A 26,264-nucleotide genomic window follows, 5' to 3' on the forward strand; every position below is an offset into this window, starting at 1 on the left:
CTTTGCAATTTCTACAACGGTTTTACTAGCTTCTAGCTTTTAGTCAGGAATCAGCACCAAGAGTTCGAGGAAGAGAAATCGAGAACAGAGCCCCTAAAACAGAGCAAATCTGGTAGTATAGTTATGGGCACTAACTGCCGTGCGAGGACTGGCTGTGCGAGGTTGTGTGCTACAAGACTTACTTTCTCCTATTCAGTACTCATCATCATTCAGTTCCGTGGACTGAGGCAACTGAGGCTCAGAGATGTTAGGTAAGTATGGGGAAGTCACCCAGCAGGAGGTGGCACAGCTGGGTTTGAATCCCAGCCAGCCTGACCACAAGCTTTTGCTCTCGGGGAGCCAGCGCATCTAACCAGGGGGCAGGAGAGGCAGGCGGCGGTCACAGAGGGTTGCACTGTTGCAGAGCGTGCTGGGATGAAGTACAGTGTCAGCGGTGACACACTGAGGCATCACTGCTAGCACTGTCTGGGCCTCACTGCCTCATCCTGACAAATCGTGGAACCTCAGAGGACCACTGAGGTCTTTAAATGAGTGAATGAAGGCTAATTTTCTGGAGGTAGTGGGCACTTAATAAATGTCATCACTCCCCCTCCTCCCTCAACTCACTGCTCAGAAAGCAGCTTCGAGAGTTACCCGAACTACAGTCAGAATGCAAAGCTCAGTAAGACAGGCCCTGACAGCAGACCTTTTAAATTTTAATTCCGAGGGGTAGAATTAGCCAGTCTCTGAGGACATTTCTAAAAGGAGCGTTACTTGAAGTGGATCGTAATGGCCAATTGCCACCTGCGGTAGCTCCACTTCTTGATGCCTCACTTTTCTTTTTCCTCCTCCTTTTTAGGTCAGAGTTGAAATGGAGTAATTCAACTTTATTTCTCCTGTTTACTTAAGACTCAATCATGTATATGGAAAATGGAGTTCAATGGGAAAAACTAGGGTGCAAATGGTATGTTTAGTGTGCATAAATGTGGCCTTTTTGAAGAAATTAAGTCTGTACTTTGAAGCCATTACTGCCTTGGAAAAACACTGTGGGCTTCCCTGGAGGCCGTCTGTCAGTTTCTCACAGGCGTGTCTGCGCCATAGCACTGTGCAACGGAAAATGTTCCCGCTACTGCTGTCACACGGTCTTGAACCCAGGCCGTGCCATTAATTAGTTTTGTAAAATTGGGCAAGTCATTTAATTTATATGATCCTAATTTTTCTCATCTTTTAAGTTAGAGTTCCTGCCAATGAGTTGTTGTGAGGTATAAGTTGAGATAATATGTTTTTTCACTGTGCTTGATATCTGAGCAGGTGCTTCACAAATGTTGGTTTTCACTTCTGTTCGTTTCTATCTCTTATTCTCTTTTATAACTCATATAGTCACATATCAGTGGATATTCCTAAATTATCTACCACATATTCAAAACTGTATGATGTGCATTATGTACTGCCATCAGCACCACCAACATCACTACTACCAGCACCACCATCACAATCACCATCACCACTGCCATCACCACCACCACCACCACCACCATTAACACCAGCACCATCATTACCACCATCATCACTACCATCAGCACCAGCACCACAATCACCATCACCACCATCACCACCACCATCACTACCAACATTACTACCATCAGCACCACCACCATCATCACCAACAATCACAACCACCACCACCATCACAATCACCACCATCACAATCACTATCATCCTTGCAACAATCACCACCACCACCTCCACCACTATCACCACCACCCCTATCACCACCACCACTACCACCATCAGCACCAGTGCCACAATCGCCACCACCATCACCATCACCACTACCATTATTAACAACATCACTATCATCAGCACCACCACCACCAACAGCATCACTACCATCAGCACCAGTGCCACCATCAGCAGCCTTACCACCATTGCCATCACTGCCTCCACCAGCACTTACTGAACACTCATGTGCCAGGAACTATGCCCAGCACTTTATAGATATGTTCTTATGTATTCTTTACAATCTTTAAAGTAGGTACTATTGTTATGCCAGTTTTGAAAATGAGAATACTGATACTTGGAGAGGTTAAATAACTTAGTCAAGGTCATACAGGGCATGAGAGATAAAAAAAGAAACATGAGCCATGACCCTGCCCTGAGGAAGTGTGTGATCTGTTGGGAAGCAAAATTAAACCATATGCAAAATTAGTGACCTTGAGAAGACATGTGTAAGTGCCAAATTGTATGGTTCAGGCTAGAAATACTGTACATGTTCAGGAAACAGGGACTGATGAAGGTCACTCTGTGCATTAGGTTCTTTTGTGGAATTAATACTCATTTCCTAACCCCTATGGACATACATGGGCGACAGCAATCTCAGGACTCCTTCAGACTGCACATGGTTCCAGGGAAAGGTACAAAGACAGGGTTCTTAGAGAAAACAAATTCAGTGACAGCTGCTCCATAGGAACTGGACTTGTGAAGTTGTACTGGACCCAAGCTGCTCCAGTAACAGGCAGACTTGTGGCCTGGAAGCAGTAGGAATTCTGATTCTTGTCTAAGGCTCTACTGTTAACATATAACTTGACCAGTCACTGATGTTAAGTTCTCTCTCTCTCTCTCTCTCTCTCTCTCTCTCTCTCTGTCAGTTCCTCTTCCTCTCTCCCCCCTTCTCGTCTTCTCCCCCCTCTCTCTCCTCTTCCTGTTAAGATTGCCAAGAGAGAGGGCCTCACTGGTCTACCTACACCTCCTCATCCTTATTTAAGCAGTTTTTGCACCTTTCAAAGTCATCGGCATCTGGCCAGTCTGTTGACTGTCTGGCCTAGATTAGGAGCTCACACTAACCCAATTAGCTTTGACCAAAGCATATAGAACATTGTCACGTATGCAGAAGGAACCCCTTGAAATATATGTCACCAGGATTGGGGACACAAAGGTTTCCGTCGTAGGGGAACTCCAGGTGTGGCAGGAACCTTGGCTGGCCCAGTGACTGCAGCTGGGGAAGCCTCTATGAAAGAGTGGAACTTGGTGGGCAGGAGTTTTAAAAGGAGTGTTTCAGAGAAGTCTACAGAGGATGGGCTGAAATTAGCTTTTGATAGCAGAGGACACAGGAGAGGAGCAGTGGGAGGTAGTGTCAACCATACCCACCTGTTCAGGGGCCGTACCCATCAGGCAGAAATGTTTGGACAATACTTGTGACACACTAGGGAGCCATGAGGGTTTTGGCACATGAGAGTGACATGAAAGTCGTCCTTAAGAAGCAGTGTGACTGACCTAGGAAGCATTGGAGCAGACACGATCGGAGTCAGGTATCATCATCAGGAGGTGGCTGCCTTCGTCTAGAAGTACAACCAGGAAACAGGGAAACAATTCCTTCTCAGACAGGTTTGTGTTTCTTGTCCCTAGGCCCCTTTCAAGGTTCCTAGCACTCTTGCAGACTCAGGCAGTTAACATGTTCACATGACCCACTGTTTATTAGATAACTCACACAGTCCGGTTTGAACAACAACAAAAGACCTATTTGACTACACTCAGATCATAGAGTTGTTTGGTCACGAGTCACAAGAATTCAGTCAGGTACTGAATTTACCTGCTTGCTAAATTCCTGAACTAAACTTCCATACCTCTTACTGTCATATTTTCTTTTCCTATATATTCTCTTTCATTTCTTAGGTAAGTTTCTTTTCAAGAACTCCATTCTGTTTTTGCAGAAGTCTCTTCGGTTTTTATTCTTTGATTTTGATGTATTCTTTTACACTGCTGCCGAATCACCACCAAGTGAGCGCCCCAGCCCTTTGTGGTCCCTTCAGAAAGGACTTATGTGCACTGAACACATAAGTGAGTTTGATTCGCTTTTTGTAAAGAAGCACTTCATCATCTCTAAAAGTTTCCTTAAGATAAAAGATTTAAAAATCTGATTAACAACACACACCAACAATGGTTTTGCTTCCTCTGTACTAACATGAGTCATTTGATTTTCTATTGTGTTTTAAACACGTTCACCATATTACATAAAATGCAAGATGCTATTGATTGGAAAATCTAGCATTATTTAATGTACTACCAATTAAAGTAAGACACACATGGACATCTGTAAGTTACCTCCTAAATGTAGAGACCTCTAACCTATTTTTAACCCCCTTTTCTTCTCTCCCACCACCCCTATTAATTCCTTTAATATTAAGATAGAAAGTGTTCACATTAAATAACTTTCCAGCTCTCTTAGTTCGGCTGCTATAACAAAACACCACAGACTGGGTGGCTTAAACAGCAAACATTTATTTCTCACAGTTCTGGAGGTTGGAAAGTCCAAGATCAAGGTGCCAGGAGATGAGTGTTGGGTGAGAGTCCTCTCCCTGGTTTGTAGACTGCTGGCCTCTCGACTCATTTTGTTCTCTCTCACATAGTGGAGAGAGCAGACAGGAAGCAAACCTTCTAATCTCTTCTTATAAGGACACTGATCCGATTATGAGGGATCCATCCTCATGACCTAATCACCCCCCAAAGACCCCGCCATCTAATAACCAGCACATTGGGGGTTAAGATTTCAACACATGAATTTTGGGGGGGATATAAACAGAGTCCAGGAGACAAACATGGAGTTTGTAACACCAGCTCTACTGCCCCTGCTGTCACTGGGGTTTTCATCCTAATTTGCCTGGGCTCTTGTAATGGCCCATTGTTTTGTCTCCTTTACTCTGGTCCCACCCTCTTCTGTCCTTCCATATTGTAGTCATTTATCTTTCAAAAATCAAAATCTTATCATGCTGGTTTTCTACTTAGTAATTTCTTTTACCTGGAATTTACTTTTTTCCTTCTGTGCCTGGCAAAGACCTGGCTCACATGTCACTTTTGTGTCTTCTTTTGTGATACCATGGGGAACATTTTATTGCTGTGTCCTTTCATGCTTCCGTTAGTATTTTGTCCAGAAATAGACCCATGGTCTGGCGTTCGGTGGAAATGAAAACTAGGGCATGTGTGGGGTCCGTGCTGGTAATGGATGAGAATGAAACAGGCCAGTCCATGGTCTGATTAGTAGGGTTCTGGGGGATAACTGAAGATCAAAAATATGGTTCCTAAGAGGCTCAGATGTGAGCAAAGAGATTCCGTGAGTCTCAGAAAGTTGGGAACAGGAGTGTGTGTCTGGTGAAAGGCTGATGACATGAGTTCCCTCACTTGCTCATTTCTTGGGTTCTCTGTTTCTGGCTCAGCTCTGTATCTAAGGCAGGAGTTGGCAAACTATAGCTCAGTTCCAATCTGCTTGCTGACTGTTTTTATAAATAAAGTTTTATTGGAAAACAGAGCTGCTCATTTGTTTATGTATTGTCTATGGCTGCTCTCACATTACAACTACTACAGCAGGTGGTTGTGACAGAGACCACATGGCCTGAAGTCTAAGCACACGTCCTACCTGGCCTTTCGCAGAAAAGGCTTGTTGATCTGGGTCTAATACATTTTACAGGCACCACCCTATGGTGCCTGACACTGTAAGCAGTTGCTTCTTGTTCCCACTAAAACAAAGTAAATAAAAGATGAAATGATAAGTGAATAGTAATAAAGACTTGAAGTAGAACATAAAATAGAAAACATAGTAAAAGCAAAGGACCTGTTAAGAAACAACCCAAGGTCCAAGCCAAGGTCTTTGTCTGAAGCGCCCAGAGGAATGCTCTCTGTGTCTGCAGTGACAGTGGGCTCAATGGCCAGGAGCAGACAGGGAGCCAGGGACACGAAGACCTTCAGGTGCCATAGCGGGAAGCTTGTCTTTCAACTTACAGAGACCAAGGCCTCCCATTCTCCGCTTCCTTCCCCTGTCCCTCCCTCCCTGCTCAGCCTCGTCCTCCCTGTGCAGGAATCTCTTGCATCCAGCCTGGGATGTGGATACTCTCTCCTTCACGTCTGTGCTCCCTCAACGCTCAACTGTGCTTAGAAACCCTAAGACATGCAGTTGGGGGCAGAAGCTGGGTAAGAAGCCTGTCTTTTCAGAGATGGTGCAAACCTCCTGCACAGCCGGCTGAAGAGCTGTGAGGGGCCCGAGAGAACATATGTTGCTTGGGAGAGAAGCAATGGGCTCACTCGGAAGTGGGCACTGCCTCCCTGAAGGCTCAGTCTCGGAGTGGCCTGGCGCTTGGACAGGGGATGTTTCTGTCTTCTCTTCCAACTACTTTCTTTGCTATTTATACTCAAATGTCATCCTTTGCCAGAGGTCTGTGGTGAGGAGGTAATAGGGTTCTCAGGTAAGCAGCTCACAGGCGCAAGGACCAGCCACCTGGATAATCTGACAGTGTGGCTTGCATCCAAAAGGGCCATATGTCATGTCATCCTAACCTGGACCCTCTGCCAAGCCAAGCTATTCTTATTGTCATTCAGAGACAGGTTCCAAAAGAAAAATCTAGAAGGGTTTGTGGCACTTAGGTGCAATAGAGGCTATGCCCAAGTTGGAAGTTTTAAAATGTGTTTCTGATCAAATATAAAGTCAAGTGGCCCATTGACTATGTGATTAATGCTGGGGCTGCCCTTGGCCAGGGGTTGGTTGGAAAGGAGCAAGGCAGAGGGAGAGCCATGGACAAAGTCGGGATGTGATGCGATTGTTTGGCCCCTAGATTTGGGGGTGATGTGGCTCTAAGAAGGATGTAGAGATGGCTCTGTCAGCTGGTGCCTCAAACAACAGCTCAGCTGAGGTGTACAGAGCCTGCCCACAAAACTGCCCTGTCCCCAGGTATCCCAAGACCTGGGAGGTGACTACTGTACACAGTCCTCAACCATTTGTTCTCTTACGGGTGATGTTTTCTCAATTCATTTAGACAGGTTGTATCACGGGCCCATTCTGTTCAGTGTCATAGGACCAGCAATGTTTGGGCATAATGCTGGCAGTGTGTATGTGTGCATGCATGTGTGTGTGCATGCACGTGCACATGCATACGCGTGCCTGTATGTGCACGTGTGTGCATGCATTGCACACACGTACACGTGTTACATGCATATAGGTGCATACATGCATTGTGTTCATTGTATGTGTTGCGTGCATGCATCCATGCATGTACATGCATGTACATGTGGATATGTGTTACACACATACATGTGCATGCATGTGTGAGTGTGCATGTGCATGCATGCACCTGTGCATTCAGGTATGTGGGTATGTTGTGTGCACACGTATGCATGTGCTGTGCGTGCATACATGAGTGCATGCATGTGGGTGTGCATGGATGTATTGTGTACATGCATGAGTGTGTGCATGTGTTTGCATGCATGTATGTGTGAGTGCATGGGTGTGAGTGCATGTGGGTGTGTGCATGTGGGTGTGTGCATGTATGTATTTTGATAAATATAATGTGAGAGGAATAAATGAAATGCTGGTGGGACTTAGAGAAATCACATGCTGTTGCGAGGATGAATGATTTTATGGAAGTGAAATATGAGAGTTGATGTGGGTCTTGAGAGAGGGATAGCATTTCAACAATAGAAAAGCAATCAGGTGCCTTGTGAGAGAAGGTGGAGAGGTAGGAAAGTAGATGAGTGTTGGGGAACAACATGTAACTGGTTTGAGTGATGGACGAGATAAGGTTAGGACAGTGGGGAGAGGTATGTTAGGTGGGATCTGTATTAGTGAAGATTAGGTTTGGCTGAGATTGGCAGAAAACCGACAGTGACAACAGCTTAAACAATGCATAAATATGTACACTCCAGTGGTCTCCAGGGCTGCTGTGAACCTCCCTGTGTCAGGACCTGGGTTCCTTCTTTCTTGTTACTCCACAGTGTGGGCCTTTAGTTGATGGTCCAAGATTATAGTATCATATTCTAGACAGGATGGAGAACGGGATGAAGAAGGGGGTGAAGGGCATGTGTGTTCTATCTCTTAGAGAGGGATCTTAGAAACTACTATGTAGAGTTTCCATTCATTCCATTGGCTGGGCTTAGTCACATGACCACACCTCGCTGCATGGGATCCTGAGCAATGTACTCATTATTTCAGGTGTCCATATTCCCAGCAAACCTCCTTTACCACAGAAGGAGGACAGCAGGGCTGCTGAAGGACACCTAGTGGCATCGGCCCTAGGTTGTGTGGGGCCTTGAATGCTGAGTTGAGGAGGACACCAAACTTCCGAGGCTGTGGGAAGCTGTGAAGCTTTGAGGAGGGAGTTATGTGAACAGGAGGATTTGGGGAAGATTGATCTGTCAGTAGTGCATAGATGGATAAATGTGGAGAGACCAATATGTCTGCTGCAGCACTGTGGTGGGGAATTAATGTGCCATTGGGAATAGAGAGGAGGGTAGACATTCAAGGCTCATTGCAAAGATAACATAGCAGAGAGCTGGTCAGTTGAGAGGAAAGTGAAGAAAACATTGATGATGACTGATGGCTTCAAAGCCAGGTGCTGGGAGAACGGGATTGGCAGTGTTTGAATTAGAGACCGGTAAGGGGAGCTGGTTTAGGGAAGATGGTGGTGGGTTTGAATATGTTAAATTTGAGGTTCCAGTGAGGCTTAAAATGAGTAGTTAAGAATAACGTGGCACATTCATGGACCTTCAGGTGCATTTTGATGGCCTTGAATGGGTCAGCCTGCACAATTAAAATATTGAATTGTTAATTAATTGCTTATTAAAATCTGTATATCTGACTTTAGGAAAATCTTAAGATTTAGAATCACTGAGCCCTCATTCTTGCAAGACAACTGGCTAGAATTGGGAGTGGAGTGCGTGCTACTCCCTGTCACCTCTAGTGCAGCCTGTTGTTTGTATTACCTGCCCAGCCCCTGCAGATATGTGGGTGTTCAGCCTCATTGCAGAGTTTGGAAAACTTGTCAGGGCCATAGATACAGATATGGGAGCCATGGTTTTACAGAGAGTTGGTGCCATAGAAATGCATGAGTCTGAGGGGGGACAATAGAGAAGAGGTCTAAGCATGTTGGGCAGAAGGACAAGTGGAGGCCGTAATGCAGACGTGGAGGGGAAGCATTGGACAGGCGGGAGAAAACCCGGAGCAGCAGCGCAGCACAGGAACCAAAGGACAAAGAATTTCAAGCTGGAAACCAGCCAGAGTCAAATGCTGCAGAGAAGGGAGGAGAGGGAATCACGGCCAAAGGCCACTGCTGTGCAGATTAGAAAGTTTTGCAGAATTTAGTAGAGTGGTAAGGGCAGAAGTCATTCAGGTACTGGTTTGATGTTTCTAATAATCCAGGTTCATCCGTGTGAAGATCTGGGGTGCAGATGAGGCAGGAACACCTGTGCTTGGCCTTGCTCTAAACTCCTCACTCACCGGGTGGGCTCCAGCCTGTTCCCCAGGGAGGAAGCACTTTTATACCCATGCCGACTAAGTGCCAGCTCCGTTAAACGTGTTCCCTCATTTAATCCCACAGAAACCTTGGCGTTAGGCCTCATTATTGGCAATTATACAGATAACGAAACTAAAGCGTGCAGAGGTTACGTGATTTGCTCAGAGTGACTCACACAGCACAAAGCGAAGAGTTAGGGTTGGAGGGTGGCCTCCACCATCCATGTTGCTTCCCATACCAGCCAGTCCCACTGTCCTGTGGAGCTCAGGCACCCTCGTCTTCTTTCCTTAGATCTTAGCATATTAGGGGATGGTCCTGCCTACTGTCGGCAAAGGACCCTTCTCCTCACTACTAAGCACTGTTTCATTCAACAGCTACAGCTTGCTGTGTGTTCTGAAGTGGTTAAAACATGCTAAGTTTTAAGGTGGAAAAACACACACACTTATTTTGAGTCTCTTTGTGTTATTATTCAAAGCACAAAAGGCCTTTGCTTTGTCCCAATTACACTGACATCTCCTCAGGCTCAGTTTATTTCTGAAAATTGTGTGCCATGACTAATATCCACATTTTTACCATGAAAAATGGAAACGAGCCACGTTAAGACCAGTCAATTAGTGGACTGGATTTATTTCATTGTAATCTTTCACCAGAGGCCTGAAGACTGTATCCCGTTTTGTAAGATGGGAGACAAAGGCACAGGCATGATGCCTGCTCACGAAACGCTTCAGGCTCTGGAGGCCCTCCATTCATACTGGTGTGAGCCATGGTTCTCCCAGTGGCATGGGGAGCACAGCTGTGTGTGGTCCTCTCTGTGCGGCGTCCTCCGGCTGTAAGGACGTCAGGCGGAGCTCAAAAGTCAGCATCCTCAATTGGGCCCCATTTCCATTACCCTTTTGTCCTTTGGGGAGTCACCAGCATCTAGCATGATAATAGCTAACATCTCCTGAGCACTCACTACGTGCCAGGTTCCAGGTAAGTGCCTGGACCTGTATTTCTTCCTTTTATTTTCCTAAAAACTCCTGGCAGCTGTTCTGATTACCTGCATCTGACACGCGAGGACACAAAGGCTGCGAGCTGGAAGGTTTTGTTTACAGCCACACGAACAGCGATTGAGCTGGTACTGGGTCTGCTCACGTCCTTGTCACTGTGTGCCGGCTGCAGAATCAGTGGCTCCATGAGGAGCCAGGAGCAGCTAGAGTCATGGTCAGTCTGTCCTCCTTTCCAGGGACACATGTCTGGCCAGACTGCTTCTCACGTGGACCAGCTTGCTGTCCTCCATTCACATTCATTCTCAATACGAGCTTTCCAACCAACTGACCTCAGGACCAGGACCAACAGACAAGTCTCTGGTGCCATGGCTTTATGGGAAATTCTGCTAAGGAGTAAATGTGAAATCACATTTGCTTCTATATTTAATGATTCTGCTATGAGAAAGAACAAAATGACATGGAATTGAGAATCTGGTAAAAAATCCCGGGAGCCTGCTGGCTGATAGGGCTCTTTCCTCTCTGATTCCGGGAGTGGCTGGTCAGGTAGTCTGGGGCTATGGTGCCCGCGGCTCCTCTGGGAGGATGGTTTCCTCTGGGAGGGAGTGTGCTCAGTATCCACCTTTGTTAACCAGGACAACAGGTGGGATGGCAGGGGCTTACACAGGTATTGATCACAGTGATTTCTCCATCCATTTCAGTGATCGTCCCTTCTCTGAGTTATGTGGCTTTCCTAAAGAGCACTGTTTGCAGTCTGATCAATGGATGTTAAATGCAGCCGGAACAGCCTGCCCCGCTGAGTGGCCTGCTGACGCCGCTCCCACGGAAGCCAGGCACCCGCCGTCAGGCGCCCAGCTTTGTGCTGTTCTTGCTGGAGTGGATCACGCCGTGGAGGCTATTTACGTCTGGAAAACGCTCCGAAAGTTGTTGGAAATGCTTGCTACCTGCCACAGCGGGCTGACCCCAGCTTTGGGGTGTGAACCTGCAGCCAGGCGTCCCTCCCAGCAGCACGCCGTGCGTCATGGGTCCCTTGAAAACAAAACACCAACTTGGAATTTTAATTAAAAGGCAGTGAATGGCTATGGAGCTTGAACCACTGTTGATTTCATTGTGGGTTTGAGGTCACCGGTGTGAAGCCTGTAACATTAACTTATCAGGCAAACACATCCACAGAACTTATCTCAGGGTCAGCAGGTCGGGGAGGCTCAGAGGAAGGGCTTGTTTGGGTCCATGAAGCCTACACGCTGAAGAACACAGGACGTTCTCTCTGGACAATGCCCGCCACTGTCCCCAAGCGAAGGAAGCCCCACGACACTGTCCTGTTGGTCAGGACCATGTCCTGGACCTATGGGTCTCACCTCGCAGGTTACCGTGTTTCCCCAGAAATAAGACCTAGCCAGACAATCAGCTCTAATGCATCTTTTGGAGCAAAAATTAATATAAGACCCGATCTTATTTTACTATAATATAAGACTGGGTATAATATAATACAATATAATATAATAATAATATAATACCAGGTATAATATAATATAATGTAATATGTAATATAATACCAGGTCTTATATTAATTTTTGCTCCAAAAGATGCATTAAAGTTGATTGTCCAACTAGGTATTATTTTTGAGGAAACATGGTAGTTGCTACCATGTTTCCCCGAAAATAAGACCTAACTGGAAAATAAGCCTTAGCATGATTTTTCAGGATGACATCCCCTGAGCATAAGCCCTAATGTGTCTTTTGGAACAAAAATTAATATAAGATCCCGTCTTATTTTCAGGGAAACACGGTATGTGGTGGCAGACGTGGCTCCCTTTCCTGGTTGAGTGTGGTTCTTGGGGCCCTAGAGGTTCAGCTGTCCCATAAAATGAATTAACTCTGCTCCAGTGGGTTATTTTGCATTGAAAAAGTTATTTAAAGCCTTTTAAAAGTAGCATTAATTGGAGTCTGTTATTGGTTTACACTACTTTGTAAAGAGGCACACACGTTTATTGCAAAGATCTCCCAAGTCCCAGATTTAAACCCTCTAAATAAAAGGACCATCCCCACCTAGAACCTTCCACTACCCACCCCCTTGAGGGGTCATACTGACCTGCACCTGGAGCCCCAAGGAGCTTCCAAGGGTTCTCCTCAGGACATCTGCGTCTGTACCCTCAGGACTTTCCCAGGAGGATCTGAGGTTGAGATGCTTTGGGGCTCTTGGTTAGGGAACTTTTGGAAGTCCAGTCTTATCATGGCATAAGAATGACTGGGATTTTCAGAGAGGAGGGACCACCTGACATTCTCCTGATCTCTGGTAAGGACTTTCTCTGCTCTGGCGGTCGTGGTGCTCCAGGCATTATATTGGTTAGTTCTGAAGGTCCTTGAGCAGATGACAGCACCCCATCTTACAGATGGGGAAACCGAGGCATAGACAGAGGCTGAGGCAGAGACCCTGGTTGGGCCCTCCTTCCCACCTTGCTCCCGTTTCCTCTTGGGCTGTGATGCAGCAGCCTAATCCTGTGCAATCATGCCTTATTCACCATCCATCGCCAGGGTATGGAACCCCCACTTCTATGGTTGAAGTTAAGGGGGCAAGAAGCTAGACGGCCCCCCACATCCCAGTCCTCTGCCATTCACAGCATCAAGCTTTAAGCACCCCAGGTTTGGCACAGACTCTGCCAGCCTCCATTCTGGTGTTAGCTGCCATCCTGGAGTCTCCCTGCTGCACCCAGAACTAGAGAGAAGAAGGGGGTGGGAGTGGGGGTGGGTGAGGGGAGGGATGGGGAGGCCCAGTGTGCAGGGTTTGTTGATTTCCATGGTGTAAACACTCTTATCACGGCTGATTTCACACTACTCCTGGCTGCACACTGCTTTTGAAAGTTCCTGAACATGTGGCCACTGAAAATTGCACATCAGTGATTAGCAGTGTGCCCGATGCCCATGGGCCGATGTCTGTGCCGGGCAGGTCTCCCCTGCCCACCGTTGCCTCTCGCTGCCTCGTGTCACACAGCCCTCTGTGAAGGCCTCAGTACCCACACCTGCACACGGTCCGATGCACCTGTCTGCATCCTGCATACACTGTACCAGGGTGATGACATGCACTCAGTAGGTGCTGCCCGAGGGAATGGACCTGACCATTAGGCTCTACTCCAGCTGCACCAACAACTAAAGCTACGCATATCAGCAAAGCATAGGGACCCGTGAACCTGTCAGTTAGTGGGGGGTCAGCATCTGTGGTAACAGCTTTAGTGGGTCCCGTGTTTGGGGACTGGTGGGAGAAGTCATTCCCTGCAGGACAGAGCAGGGCCTGAATGAGGGGCTGAGGGCGAGGCAGGCAGAGGACCAGCCCTCAGTCCCCCTGCCACTCAGGTCTCACAACGTGGCCTGGAGGAAAGCTGCTGAGCTCAGAGCAGCCAGAAGCAAGCGGAGGCAGAGGGTGACTCTGCAGGGGAGAGGGTGACAAACAGAGCCAGGTGCTGGAAGGAACAGCTGCATAGCAGAGACAATATTTATATGTGCTGCATGTGGGAAGCGTTGGGAGCATTGCTGGAATTTGTAAGCATTTCTGCCTCCCTCTCACAGACCACGTCCTAAAGCTCCTCAGAACAGGAAAACAGTGATGTGGACGTAGTCACCTCCTGCTTAAATATTACCTAGTCACCTTTGACCCCCCAGAGCTTAGCAGGATGCTCACTGCAATGCAGCTGGTCCCCAAGAGCTCATCCAAGTTTCTCCAGAACTCAGCCCTGTCTGCCCACACTGTGGCCTCAGGACGAGCTGACACCCTCTGTCCCCTTCCTCCTCCTACTTGCCCTCAGTGCTCGGGAGTTTTCTATGACAGTGTGGCCCCCATCTTGAGTAAACTCTCCACTGTCTTCAGGGCCAAGTCCACTCTCCTTGGGGTGGCGTGAGCCCACTCCACTCTGGCACTGGGAGCACCCCGAGGTCTCTGTGCAGCCCCCACCCCCATCCTGAGCCCTCCTGCCGCCTACCCTGGGTTGGATACCATGCTCCTGCCCTCCTCGGGTCTCAGTTCCAGCTTCATCTCTCTCCCTACACCCATTCTTTCTCCTTTTCTGGTCCCTCTGTGCTCTGAGGCTCACCCATGCCCTCCGTAACGCACTGTGGCATGACGCTGATAGCTGCTTGTTCTCTTGGATACCCATGACTCAACAGAATCGATACCCAGCATGTAGCAGGCACAGAAATGCCTCCAAGTGGATTTACTTCAGTGGATTCTCCACCTTTTGCGTGTTTGCCTGAATCACGGCAAATTGGAACCGGGTCTCAGTAGCTGTCCCAGGGTCACTGAGTTGAGGCGGGTGGGGGCAGGGACACAGGCAGCAGGGGTGGGGAGCGTGATGCTCACAGCACTGCTGCCCACCTCTGTCTCCAGGACCACTATTGGTATTGACTGCATGTATGGCCTACTCAGTGTTCTGTGATAAACTTAAAATGGCGGGAAACCCACACCCCTGCTCTGCTTGCCTGCAGCCCACAATGGGCTGTGGACTGGAGAGCTGGCCGAGCAGCCATTTAACCCCCTTGTGAGCCTGCAACCTGCTTGCAGAGCGTCAGCACTGAGAGCAGCCTCAGTTCCATCAGGGGCATGGCCTGTGGCAGACACCCACCATGAAATAAACATCTGGTGTTGTGTAACCAGCTTTCATCTGGCTCCGACAGAAAGTGGGTCATCGAATGTGGGTAGGGAGCAGCCGAGGTGATGCCTCTGCTCAAGAAAGACGTGATTCCAGTCCTGTTGTGTTGTTCTGATGCCAGAGGCTACAGTGCCATGACGTGGATGGCAGCATTAAAAGGATGAGACACAAGGCTTCTGGGAGACCTTGGCTCTTCATCTCACGAGTCAGATTTGATGTGACTCGTGGTGTGCTGAGTCAACACAGTAATAGCACCCACAGCAGCCTCTGTGGGAAATGCCGAGGGCCACTTCCACTTTCATTCTAAATGAATTTCACAAACGTCTGACCCACGAGATTTCAGATCAGAAAACAAACAAACCCCAAACCTCTGCAACTTCATGTTTATTGATCACACTGGCAATGTTCTGTTTTATTCCGACTTCTTCCTTTTAACCTGGCAATGTGTTCATTGGGTTCTACTGATTTGGGGGAGGTGAGAGATCCTGAGGAGTCTCTTTTTTTAAAAAGAAATGTTGCTATTTTATTTTAATATGTATGAGTAAATCATATCACGTTTCATGGGACATTTAATAAAACTTTTCAATAAATAGCAATTCTAAGTAGGCGATTGAGAGTAAAATGAATATGTGGTCCAAGACCCAGCCGTTCCCCTCTCGTCCCCAAGGAGACATATTAGTACTTTGGTTTATCAAGTAGTCTTCTCCCAAACACACTTTGTAGCCGCAGGATTGTTTTGACTTGATTCATTGACACCAGAGGAGAGTTTTGGCTCAGAACATTTATTGGTTTCAAGTTACATGGTCATATGGAGGAATGGTGCCAAGTGCTGGAGCTCCCAAAGTCAAGTTCACATAAGTGTGTCAACAGCAGCTATGGTGATAACGGGCATAGAAAGAAAAACTCATGTGGATTAAACGTTGATGATGTGACAAGAGCTTTCCACGTATTATCTCATTTAACTAGCAGATAGTACTGTTGTCATACCCATTTCACAGTTGAGGACACTGAGGCTTGTGCACATGGTCTAAGGTCTCTTAGTAATTGCTGATTTGACGCCAGAGCCTGAAAAATCATTCATTCCCTGAACCTGTTACTGTACACACAGACGAGGGGTCCACGTTAGTCTGTGCGACAGGTAGACTTGCAGACTAAGATCCATAGTGCAGGCATATTTCATTGTGAGGAAGAGCTCTGCCTCTGGTTTCAGTCTTAAGGTGAACATAAGATGTCTTTTCTGATGGATTTTTTGTGACCCTTCCTTTAGAAAACTGAACGGTGCACACTGCTGGAAAGCTGGGTGGGTTGATCTGCAAGGTGGGGCCCCAGGCCCATGTGAGTGTTCCACAGAGAGAGTTCCCAGGGGTTTAGCTCCTGCCCCCTGATTGTCCCCCAGGATCACACCAGGTAAGCAGAGCCCCAGCCTGTCAGGTGCTGTGTAGCTGTGGGAGACTTGTGCCTTAATGGGCCTTTTATGGGCTCTGCCACCAAAGTTCCTAGAGGCTCCATGTTTCATGTGCATAAAACTCACTTGGGAACTTTCATGGGTTGAATTGTGTTCCCCCGAAGTATGTGTTGATGTCCGAACCTCAGTTACATTGGAACTAGGGTCTTTGCAGATGTGATCAAGTTAGGATGAGGTGATAACTGGATGAGGGTGGGCCCTAGAAGGACTGGTGTCCTTCTAAGAAGAGGGAAATCTGGACATGGACATAGGGAAAAGTCATGTGAAGATGCAGATGTGGAAGGAAGATGGTCATGTGGCGATGGAGGCAGAGACTGGAGGGACGACCTAGAAGCCGAGGCCAGCGTCTCTCCAGAGCTGTCAGAGGGAACCCAGCCTGCTGGCACACCGACTTCAGACTTACAGATCCAGAACTGTGAGGCAACAACTTTTTGTTGTGTTAAGCCACCTGGTTTGTGGAACTTTGTCACGGCAGCCTGAGCAAACTAACACAGGAACTTTGTTTAAAACGTATTCCTGGGCCCCACGTGTGTAGATTCCGACTCATGGGGAGGGCTCGGAAAAGTGCTTTTTAAATAAAAAGCTGGTGAGGCAGATGTGGCAGCTCACTGAGAGTGAGCCTGCACCTAGACAGTGAGCTGGACTGAAGCACATCCGTCACCTTCAGCGCATCAGAACTACAGAGCGTTTGTAAGTGTATTTCATAGAACAGAGAGATACCTACTAGACATGGTAAATGATAAAACAACAACAACAACAACAACAACGACACACGCTACTGGTTTTATAAGAGAGGGTGCAAAAGGAAAGTGTCTTGAAACAGTGTTATAGATCAGGCCTTGCTATCTGCATACCTGTGGGGGCCAGGAGGTAGGCGCTTGGATTCACACCTTGTCCTGTCTTCATTACCTTCTTTGTCTTTAACATTCTCATGTTGACCCTATGGCGGGTGTTGTTTTGGACCAAAAGATCCAACCCAGTGGAGTTAGAAATATTTTTGCATAACCCTGGTGTGGTGGTATCAGGAGCTGGGGCCTTTGGGAGGTGACTGGGTTTAGATGAAGCCATGAGGATGGGCCCCATGGTGGGATTGGTGTCCTCATACAAGGAGAGAGGTCAGAGCCTCCTCTGTCTGCCGCACGACTATAGCCTGGAAGAGGACTCTCAGCAGAACCGGCCATGCAGGCACACTCACTGTGGACTTGTCCTCCGGAACTGTGAGGAATGTGTCTGTTGTTGAGCCCTCCCTGCCTGTGGTATTTCTTATAGCAGCCTGAGCCAACGTAGACACCAGGGCTTTTCCAAGGGCAGGGAAGACGGGACACCTGATGCACTGTCTGACACACAAGGGGAGCTCAGTAGGTGTTTTTGAGTTGATGGCAGTTAAACATGTTCTTAGCTCTTCCACTCAGTGTCCACTGGCCCCCAGCGAGTCTGAGAGACCAACCCCAGTCTGTCTGTGCCTGTGCTTCCATCTTCAGAACCAGTAGGGCCAGTGGGGTCCTTGGAGGGCATCACTCTGATTTGGACTCTTTCTTCCACTTAAAAAAAAATTGTGATTAAAAAAACATAATATAGGATGTAGCATCTTAACCATTTTTGAGTGTGCAGTTCAGTGGTGGTAAGCATCTTCATGTTGTTTTAAACAGGTCTCCAGATCTTTTTCCTCTTGTAAAACTCAAACTTTATATTTGTTAAGCAGTCCCTTAACCCTTGCCCCCAGCCTCTGGAGACCACCATACTAATTCCTGTCCTTATGAATCTGACAACTTTAATTGCCTGATGTAAGTGGGATCACACAGTATTTGTTCTTCTGTGACTGACTTATTTCACTGAGAATAATGACCTCACGGTCCACACATGATGTAAGAAGGTGACAGGATTTCCTTCTTATCTTAAGGCTGAATTAACACTTTATTGTATGTCTACACCACATTTTGTTTATCCATCCATCTGTTGAACACATGGGTTGCTTCTACCCCTTGACAATTGTCAATAGTGCTGCTATGAACATGGGTGTGCAAATGTCTCTTTGAGACCTTGCTTTCAACTTTTTTTGTTTGTTTTGTTGTTGTTGTTAAATACCCAGAAGTGGGACTGCTGGGTCCTATGGTAGCCCCAGTTGTAATTTTTTGAGGAACCTCCATAGCGGCTGCACCATTTTACAGTGACACCGATAGTGCACAAGGGTTCCAGTTTCTCCACATCCTTGTCAGCACTTGTTGTTTTCTGTTTTTTTTTTTTTTGTTTTTAATTTTTGGTAGTAGCTATCCTAAGGGTGTGAAGTGGTTTTTCATTGTGGTTTTGATTTGCATTTCTCAGATGATCAATGATGTTGAGCATAATTTTTATATGCTTATTGGCTATTTGTATATCATCTTTGGAGAAATGTCTATTTAAGACCTTTGCTCATTTCTTAATCAGCTTATTTGATTTATTGTTGAGTTGTAGGAGTTCTTTGCATATTCTGGATATTAATCCCTTATCAAATATATGATTTGCAAATATATTCTCCCATTCTGGGAGGTTTATGATGACTGATTCAATCTCCTTACTGTACAGATTTTCTTCCTGATTCAGTCTTGGTAGGTTGTATGATCCTAGGAATTTACCCATTTCTTATAGGTTATCTGATTTGTTTGCATATAATTGCTTATAGTAGTCTCTTATAATCCTTAGTATTTGTGTGTTATCAAATGTATTGTCTCCTCTTACATTTCTGATTTAATTTATTTGAGTCTTTTTTTAGTTAGTGAATCTAGCTAAAGGTTTGTCAATTTTATTTATCTTTTCATAAAAACAGCTCTTAATTTCATTGATCTTTTTATTGTCTTTTTAGTCTTTATTTCATGTATTTCTGATCTGATCTTTGTTATTTCCTTCCTTCTAGTAACTTTGGATTTTGTTTGTTCTTCTTTTCTAGTTCCCTGAGGCCTAAATTTCGGTTATTTGAGATCTTCCTTGTTTCTTAACACAGACATTTATTGCTGTGAACGTCCCACTTAGAACTGCTTCTGCAGCATTCTATGTTTGATATGTTGTATTTCCATTTTTATTTGTCTCAAGATATTTTTAAATTTCATTTTTGATTTCTTCTTTGACCCATTGGTTGTTCAGGAGTGTGTTGTTTAATCTCCACATAGTTGTGAAATTTCATTTTCCTTTTGTAATTGATTTCTAGTTTCATATCATTGTGGTCAGAAAAGATGCTTTATTTGATTTGAATCTTCTTAAATTTATTGACTTGTTTTATGGCCTGACATGTGGTCTATCCTGGAGAATGTTCCATATGGCTTGAGTAGAATGTGTATACTGCTGCTCTTTGATGAAATGGTCTGTAAATATCTGTACCTCTGTCTGGTCTAATGTGTAATTTATGTCCATGTTTCCTTATTGATTTTCTGTCTGGATGATCTATCTGTTGATCAAAGTGGGGTATTGAAGTCCCCTCCTATTATTGTGTCGCTGTCTATTTCTTCCTTTAGGTCTGTTAATATTTGCTGTGTATATTTTGGTGTTCCTATGTTGAGTGTATAAATATTCATGTGTTAAATCCTTTAGTTAAATTGACTCTTTTATCATTATGCAACAAACCTTCTTTGTCTTTTATTATAGTCTTTGTATCAAAGTCTGTATTGTCTGATATAAGTATAGCTACCCCTGCTTTCTTTTGGTTTGCATTTGCATGAATGTTTTTCCATCATTTCTTTCAGTCTCTCTGTGTCCTTACATCTAAAGTGAGTCTCTTGTAGGCAGCATTTGTTGGGTCTCCTGGTTGCACAAATGACATCACATTTGCAAACTCTCTTGGTCACAGCAAAAACCTTTACTTCTGACCATAAACAATTTCAAATTTTTTTTTTTATTAAATTTATTGGGGTGACAATTGTTAGTAAAATTACATAGATTTCAGGTGTACAATTCTGTATTACATCATCTATAAATCCCATTGTGTGTTCATTACCCAGAGTCAGTTCTCCTTCCATCACCATATATTCGATCCCCCTTACCCTCATCTCCCACCCCCCACCCCCCACCCCCCTTACCCTCTGGCAACCACTAAACTATTGTCTGTGTCTATGAGTTTCTGTTTCTCATTTGTTTGTCTTGTTCTTTTGTTGTTTTTGGTTTATATACCACATATCAGTGAAATCACATGGTTCTCTGCTTTTTCTGTCTGACTTGTTTCGCTCAGCATTACTCTCTCAAGATCCATCCATGTTGTCACAAATGTTCCTATATCATCTTTTCTTACTGCCGAATAGTATTCCATTGTGTATATATACCACAACTTCTTTATCCATTCATCTATCGAAGGACATTTTGGTTGTTTCCATGTCTTGGCCACCGCAAACAAAGCTGCAGTGAACATTGGAGCACACGTGTCTTTATCTCTGAATGTTTTCAGATTTTTTGGGTAGATACCCAGGAGAGGGATTGCTGGGTCATACGGCAATTCTATTCGTAATTTTTTGAGGAACCTCCACACTGCCTTCCATAACGGCTGCACCAGTCTGCATTCCCACCAACAGTGTATGAGGGTTCTTTTTTCTCCACAGCCTCTCCAACATCAAAACAACATGGTATTGGCAGAAAAACAATTTCAAATTTGATTTGTGTGCTACTTAAACACACAAATCTCTGTGAAATTGATATCGACTGATTTTTCCAGTTGTGCTCGAGTCTATTTGCAATATGCCACAGGTGAGGCACCTGTGTCCCTAATATTCCTGAGTGCGCTTATGCCCTGGGATCGTCAGAGCCAGGGACAGTGCTTGTGTTCACCTCAGCGCTCTGTGAAGCAGAGTTGCCATTGATCTTCCCTTGAAGTGTTGGATTTGCTCCTCACTCCTCTGCTTGAAATGTCTTCCCCAGAGACCTGTCATTTCATCATCAAATATTCATTTGTGCATGTCTTGAAAATGTATTGTGTCCTCACACATTATGTGTCATCTTAAGCCAGGGAGAAAACATCTTGGACCCTCTGGCTCTTTCAAAAGCAGCCACAAGGTCCGTAATCTCTGTGTTTGAGAGGCAGTGGAGTGTCAGAAAAGGCAGAGGAATATGGATTGAGAGGGTTGGATTCTAATTCTTGGTCTATTGCTAATACACTGTGTGATCCTCAGAAAGTATTTAACTTTTCCAGGCTTCATTTTTCTTATTTAAAGTGAAAACTAATGATGAGAAATATCAACATCTTTCATTTGTTGGATGCTCACTCTGTGCCAGCCTCTCTTAAGTGTTTTATATGCATTTTTCTTTTGATCTTGACAGCAATTCTTTTGAAGATTAGTTGTTTTTATTCCCATTTTATGGCTGAATAAATTGAAGCTCAGAGTGTTAAGCAATATGCGTTGCTAATAAGTGACAGAGCTGGGATCACAACTCAGGTTGATCCATTAAGTTGTATGATTAGGTCACCTCTAGGGTTCTTTCCATTTATGATATTCCATGAATATACCACATTGTAGAAGGTCTAGAGAAATCTCTGAGCTCTTGTTGTTAATAGTGTTTGAGCTGCAGCATTCCATAAATATAAGACTAAAAAGAAAATCGTACTATTTATGAGGAGTCTAATGTATTAAGTACCTTAGGTACCTCATTTTCAGACAATGTCTCTTTTAATAGCAGTCTCCATTCCTTGTAGAATTTTAATTTGATATTTGTTGGACATTTTATCCTCCATGTATTTTCATCTCTTTTTCTCTTCCTGTACTGTATTCTGTATAATATCCTCATGTTCATCTTCAATTTACTAATTCTTCCTTCAGCTTTGTCTAATAGTCTCTCTCTCTCTCTTTTCTTTTTAAATTAAAGTTTATTGGTGTGGTTGTTAGTCAAGTTACATAGATTTCAGGTGTGCAATTCTGTATTACATCATCTATAAATCACATTGTGTGTTCACCACCCAGAGTCAGTTCTCCGTCCTTTACCATATATTCTATCCCCTTTATCCACAACACCCACCCCCCCCTCCTTTACCCTCTGGTAACCACTAAAATATTGTCTGAGTCTATGAGTTTTTGTTTCTCATTTGTTTGTCTTGTTCTTTTGTTGTTTTTGGTTCATATACCATGTATCAGTGAAATCATACGGTTCTCTGCTTTTTCTGTCTGACTTATTTCGCTTAGCATTATAAGCTCAACATCCATCCATGTTGCTACAAATGGTCCTATTTCATCTTTTCTTACTGCCGAAAATATTCCATTGTGTATATATACCACAACTTCTTTATCCATTCATCTATCGAAGGACATTTTGGTTGTTTCCATGTCTTGGCCACTGTAAATAAAGCTGCAGTGAACACTGGTGCACACTTGTCTTTATGTATAAATGTTTTCAGATTTTTTGGGTAGATACCCAGGAGAGGGATTGCTGGGTCATATGGTAATTCTATTCTTAATTTTTTGAGGAACCTCCATACTACCTTCTATAGCAGCTGCACAAGTCTGTATTTTCACCAATAGGGTATGAGGGTTCCTTTTTCTCCACAGTCTCTCCAACACTTGTTACTATTTGTCTGGTTGATGATAGCCGTTCTAACTGGGGTGAGGTGATATCTCATTGTGGTTTTTATTTGCATTTCTCTGATGATTAGTGATGTTGAGCATTTTTTCATATGTCTATTTGCCATTTGTATGTCCTCTTTGGAGAAATGTCTCTTCACGACCTCTGCCCATTTTTCAATTGGATTGTTTATTTTTTTGTTGTTGAGTTGCGTGAGTTCCTTGTATATTTTGGATATTAGCCCCTTATCGGAGGCACTGTTTGCAAAAATCTTCTCCCATTCAGTTGGTGGCCTCTTTATTTTGTCAATGGTTTCTTTTGCTGTGCAGAAGCTTTTAAGTGTGATATAGTCCCATTCATTTATTTCAGCTTTTACTTCTCTTGCCTTTGGAGTCAAATTCATAAAATGCTCTTTGATCCCAAAGTCCATAAGTTTAGTAGCCATGTTTTCTTCTATGCAGTTTATTGTTTCAGGTCTTATGCTTAAGTCTTTGCTCCATTTTGAATTAATTTTGGTACATGGTGACAGATAGCAGTCCAGTTTCATTCTTTTGCACGTGACTTTCAAATTCTCCCAGCACCATTTATTAAAGAGGCTGTCTCTTTTCCATTGTATGTTTTTTGCTTCTTTGTGAAAAATTGTCTGTCCATATTTATGTGGTTTAATTTCTGGATTCTCAATTCTATGCCATTGGTATATGTGTCTGTTTTTCTGCCTATACCATGCTGTTTTGATTATTGTTGCCCTGTAGTACAAACTAAAGTCAGGGAGTGTGATACCTCCAGCATTGTTCTTTTTTCTTATTATTGCTTTGGCTATTTGGGGTCTTTTGTGATTCCATACAAATCTGATGATTTTTTGTTCTATTTCTTTAAAAAATGCCATTGGGATTTTGATGGGGATTGCATTAATACTGTATATTGCTTTGGGTAATATGGCCTTTTTATCTATGTTGATTCTTCCAATCCATGAGCATGGAATGTCTTTCCATTTCTTTGTGTCTTCTTCAATATATTTTAAAAATGTCTCATAGTTGTCAGCATATAGATCTTTCACATCCTTGGTTAAGTTTATTCCTAGGTATTTTCTTCTTTTTTTGCAATTGCAAAAGGAATTTTTTTTATTTCCTTTTCTGATATTTCATTATTAGCATATAGGAATGCAATGGACTTTTGTACGTTGATTTTGTAGCTGGGAACTTTACTGTATTCGTTTATTGTTTCTAATAGCCTTTTGGTGGAGTCTTTAGGGTTTTCTATATATAACATCATGTCATCTGCAAAGAGTGACAATTTAACTTCATCATTCCCAATTTGGATGCCTTTTGTTTCTTTCTCTTGCCTGATTGCTCTGGCAAGGACTTCCAACACTATGTTGAAAAGCAGAGGTGATAGGGGACAGCCCTGTTGTGTTCCTGAACGTAGAGCAAAGGGCTTCAGTTTTTCACCATTAATTATATTAGCTGAGGGTTTGTCATAATATGGCCTTTATTATGTTATTTTCCTTCTATGCATATTTTATTAAGTGTTTTAATCATAAATGTATGTTTTTTCTTGTCAAACGTTTTTTCTGCATCAATTGATATAATCATATGACTTTTGTCCTTTGTTTTGTTTATGTGATATATCACATTGATGGATTTGCGTATGTTGAACAATCCTTGTGCCCCTGGGGTGACCCCACTTGATCGTGATGAATAATCTTTTTAACGTATTGTTGCATTCGATTTGCTAGAATTTTGTTTAGGATTTTTGAATCTGTATTCATCAGAGACTTTGGTCTGTAGTTTACTTTTTTTGTGTTATCCTTATCAGGTTTTGGTATCAGGGCAATGTTGACCTAATAAAATGAGTTAGGGCGTACTGTCTCTTCTTCAATTTTTTTGGAAGAGTTTGAGTAGGACAGGTATTAGATCCTCTTTGAAGGTTTGGTAGAATTCACTAGTGAAACAATCTGGTCCCGGACTTTGGCTTTTGGGAAGGTCTTGGATGACTGATTCAACTTCCTTACTGATGATTGGTCTATGTATATTTTCCAGTTCTTCATGGTTCAGCCGAGGAAGACTATATGTTTCTTTGAACTTGTCCATTTCTTCTAGGTTATTGAATTTGGTGGCATATAGTCCTTCATAGTATTCTTGGATGATCCTTTGTATTTCTGTGGCATCCGTGATAACTTCCCTTCTTTCATTTCTGATTTTATTAGTGTCTTTTTTTTTTTTTTAATCTTAGTGAGTCTAGCCAAGGGTTTGTCAATTTTATTAATCTTTTTAAAGAACCAGCTCTTTTTCACATTAATCTTTTCTGTTGTCTTTTTGTTCTCTATTTCATTGAGTTCTGCTCTGATTTTTATTATTTCCTTTCTTCTGTTGACCTTGGGTTTCATTTGTTCTTCTTTTTCTAGTTCTCTAAGGTGTAACATGAGGTTATTTATTTGGGATTTTTCTTATTTCTTGAGATAGGCCTGTAATGATATAAATTTCCCTCTTAAAACTGCTTTCGCTGCATCCCCCAAATTATGTAATATCATTGTCATTTGTTTCTATGTATCTTTTGATCTCTCCTATTTCTTCTTTTACTTGGTCGTTCTTTAAAAGTATGTTGTTTAATCTCCACACATTTGTGGGTTTTCCTGCTTTCTTTTTGTAGTTGATATCCAATTTCAAAGCATTGTGATCAGAGAATATGCTTGGTATAATTTCAATCTTCCTAAATTTGCTGAGGCTAGTTTTATGTCCCAGTATATGGTCTATCCTTGAGATGTTCCATGTGCACTAGAAAAAAATGTATAGCCTGATGTTTTAGGATGAAGTGCTCTATAAATGTCAGTTGTGTCCATTTCATCTAATGTGTCATTTAAGGCTGCTATTTCTTTGTTTATTTTCTGTTTCAATGATCTATCCATAGCTGTCAAGGATGTATTTAGGTCCCCTAGTATAATTGTGTTTTGGTCTATTTCTCCCTTTAGTTATGTTACTAGTTGCTTGGTATATTTCAATGCTCCCTGATTTGGGGCATAAATATTCATGATTATTATGTCTTCTTGTTGTATAGTCCCCTTTATCATTATGAAATGTCCATCTTTGTCTCTTGTTACCTTTTTTATCTTGAAGTCTGTTTCATCTGATATCAGTATGGCTACACCTGATTTTCTCTGGATACCATTTGCTTGGAGTGTCAGTTTCCTCCCTTTCACTTTGAGTGTATGTTTGTCCTTGTAGCTGAGGCAGCATATGATTTGGTTTAGTTTTTTGATCCATTCTGCTACTCTGTGTTTTTTTGTTGGTGAGTTCAGTCCATTTACTTTTTGGGTGATAATTGATATGTGAGATTTCCTATCATTGTATCTTTAGTTTTCTGGTAAGACTGTTTCTCCATTGTTTCTTTGCCTTTTTGCTGTTGTCTGTTATTTCTGT

General features: G+C 43.7%; 1 protein-coding gene across 3 annotated transcripts in view; it reads left to right on the forward strand.

Moving 5' to 3' along the window:
• The window catches only part of FGF9 (fibroblast growth factor 9), a 184,523-nt gene that overhangs the window by 64,156 nt on the left and 94,103 nt on the right, over window positions 1-26,264 (forward strand). The window contains exon 4 of one of the 3 annotated variants that reach the window (XM_074330150.1): window positions 10,939-11,275. The exons of the other annotated variants lie outside the window; for them this stretch is intronic. Within the exon in view, the coding sequence (XP_074186251.1) occupies window positions 10,939-11,009 (71 nt within the window). The 3' untranslated portion in view covers window positions 11,010-11,275. Of the gene's footprint in view, window positions 1-10,938; window positions 11,276-26,264 lie in introns of those variants that run through there. 3 annotated transcript variants of the gene reach the window in all.

The sequence above is a fragment of the Rhinolophus sinicus genome, linkage group LG04 (assembly GCF_036562045.2).
Source record: "Rhinolophus sinicus isolate RSC01 linkage group LG04, ASM3656204v1, whole genome shotgun sequence".
Taxonomy (NCBI): domain Eukaryota; kingdom Metazoa; phylum Chordata; class Mammalia; order Chiroptera; family Rhinolophidae; genus Rhinolophus; species Rhinolophus sinicus.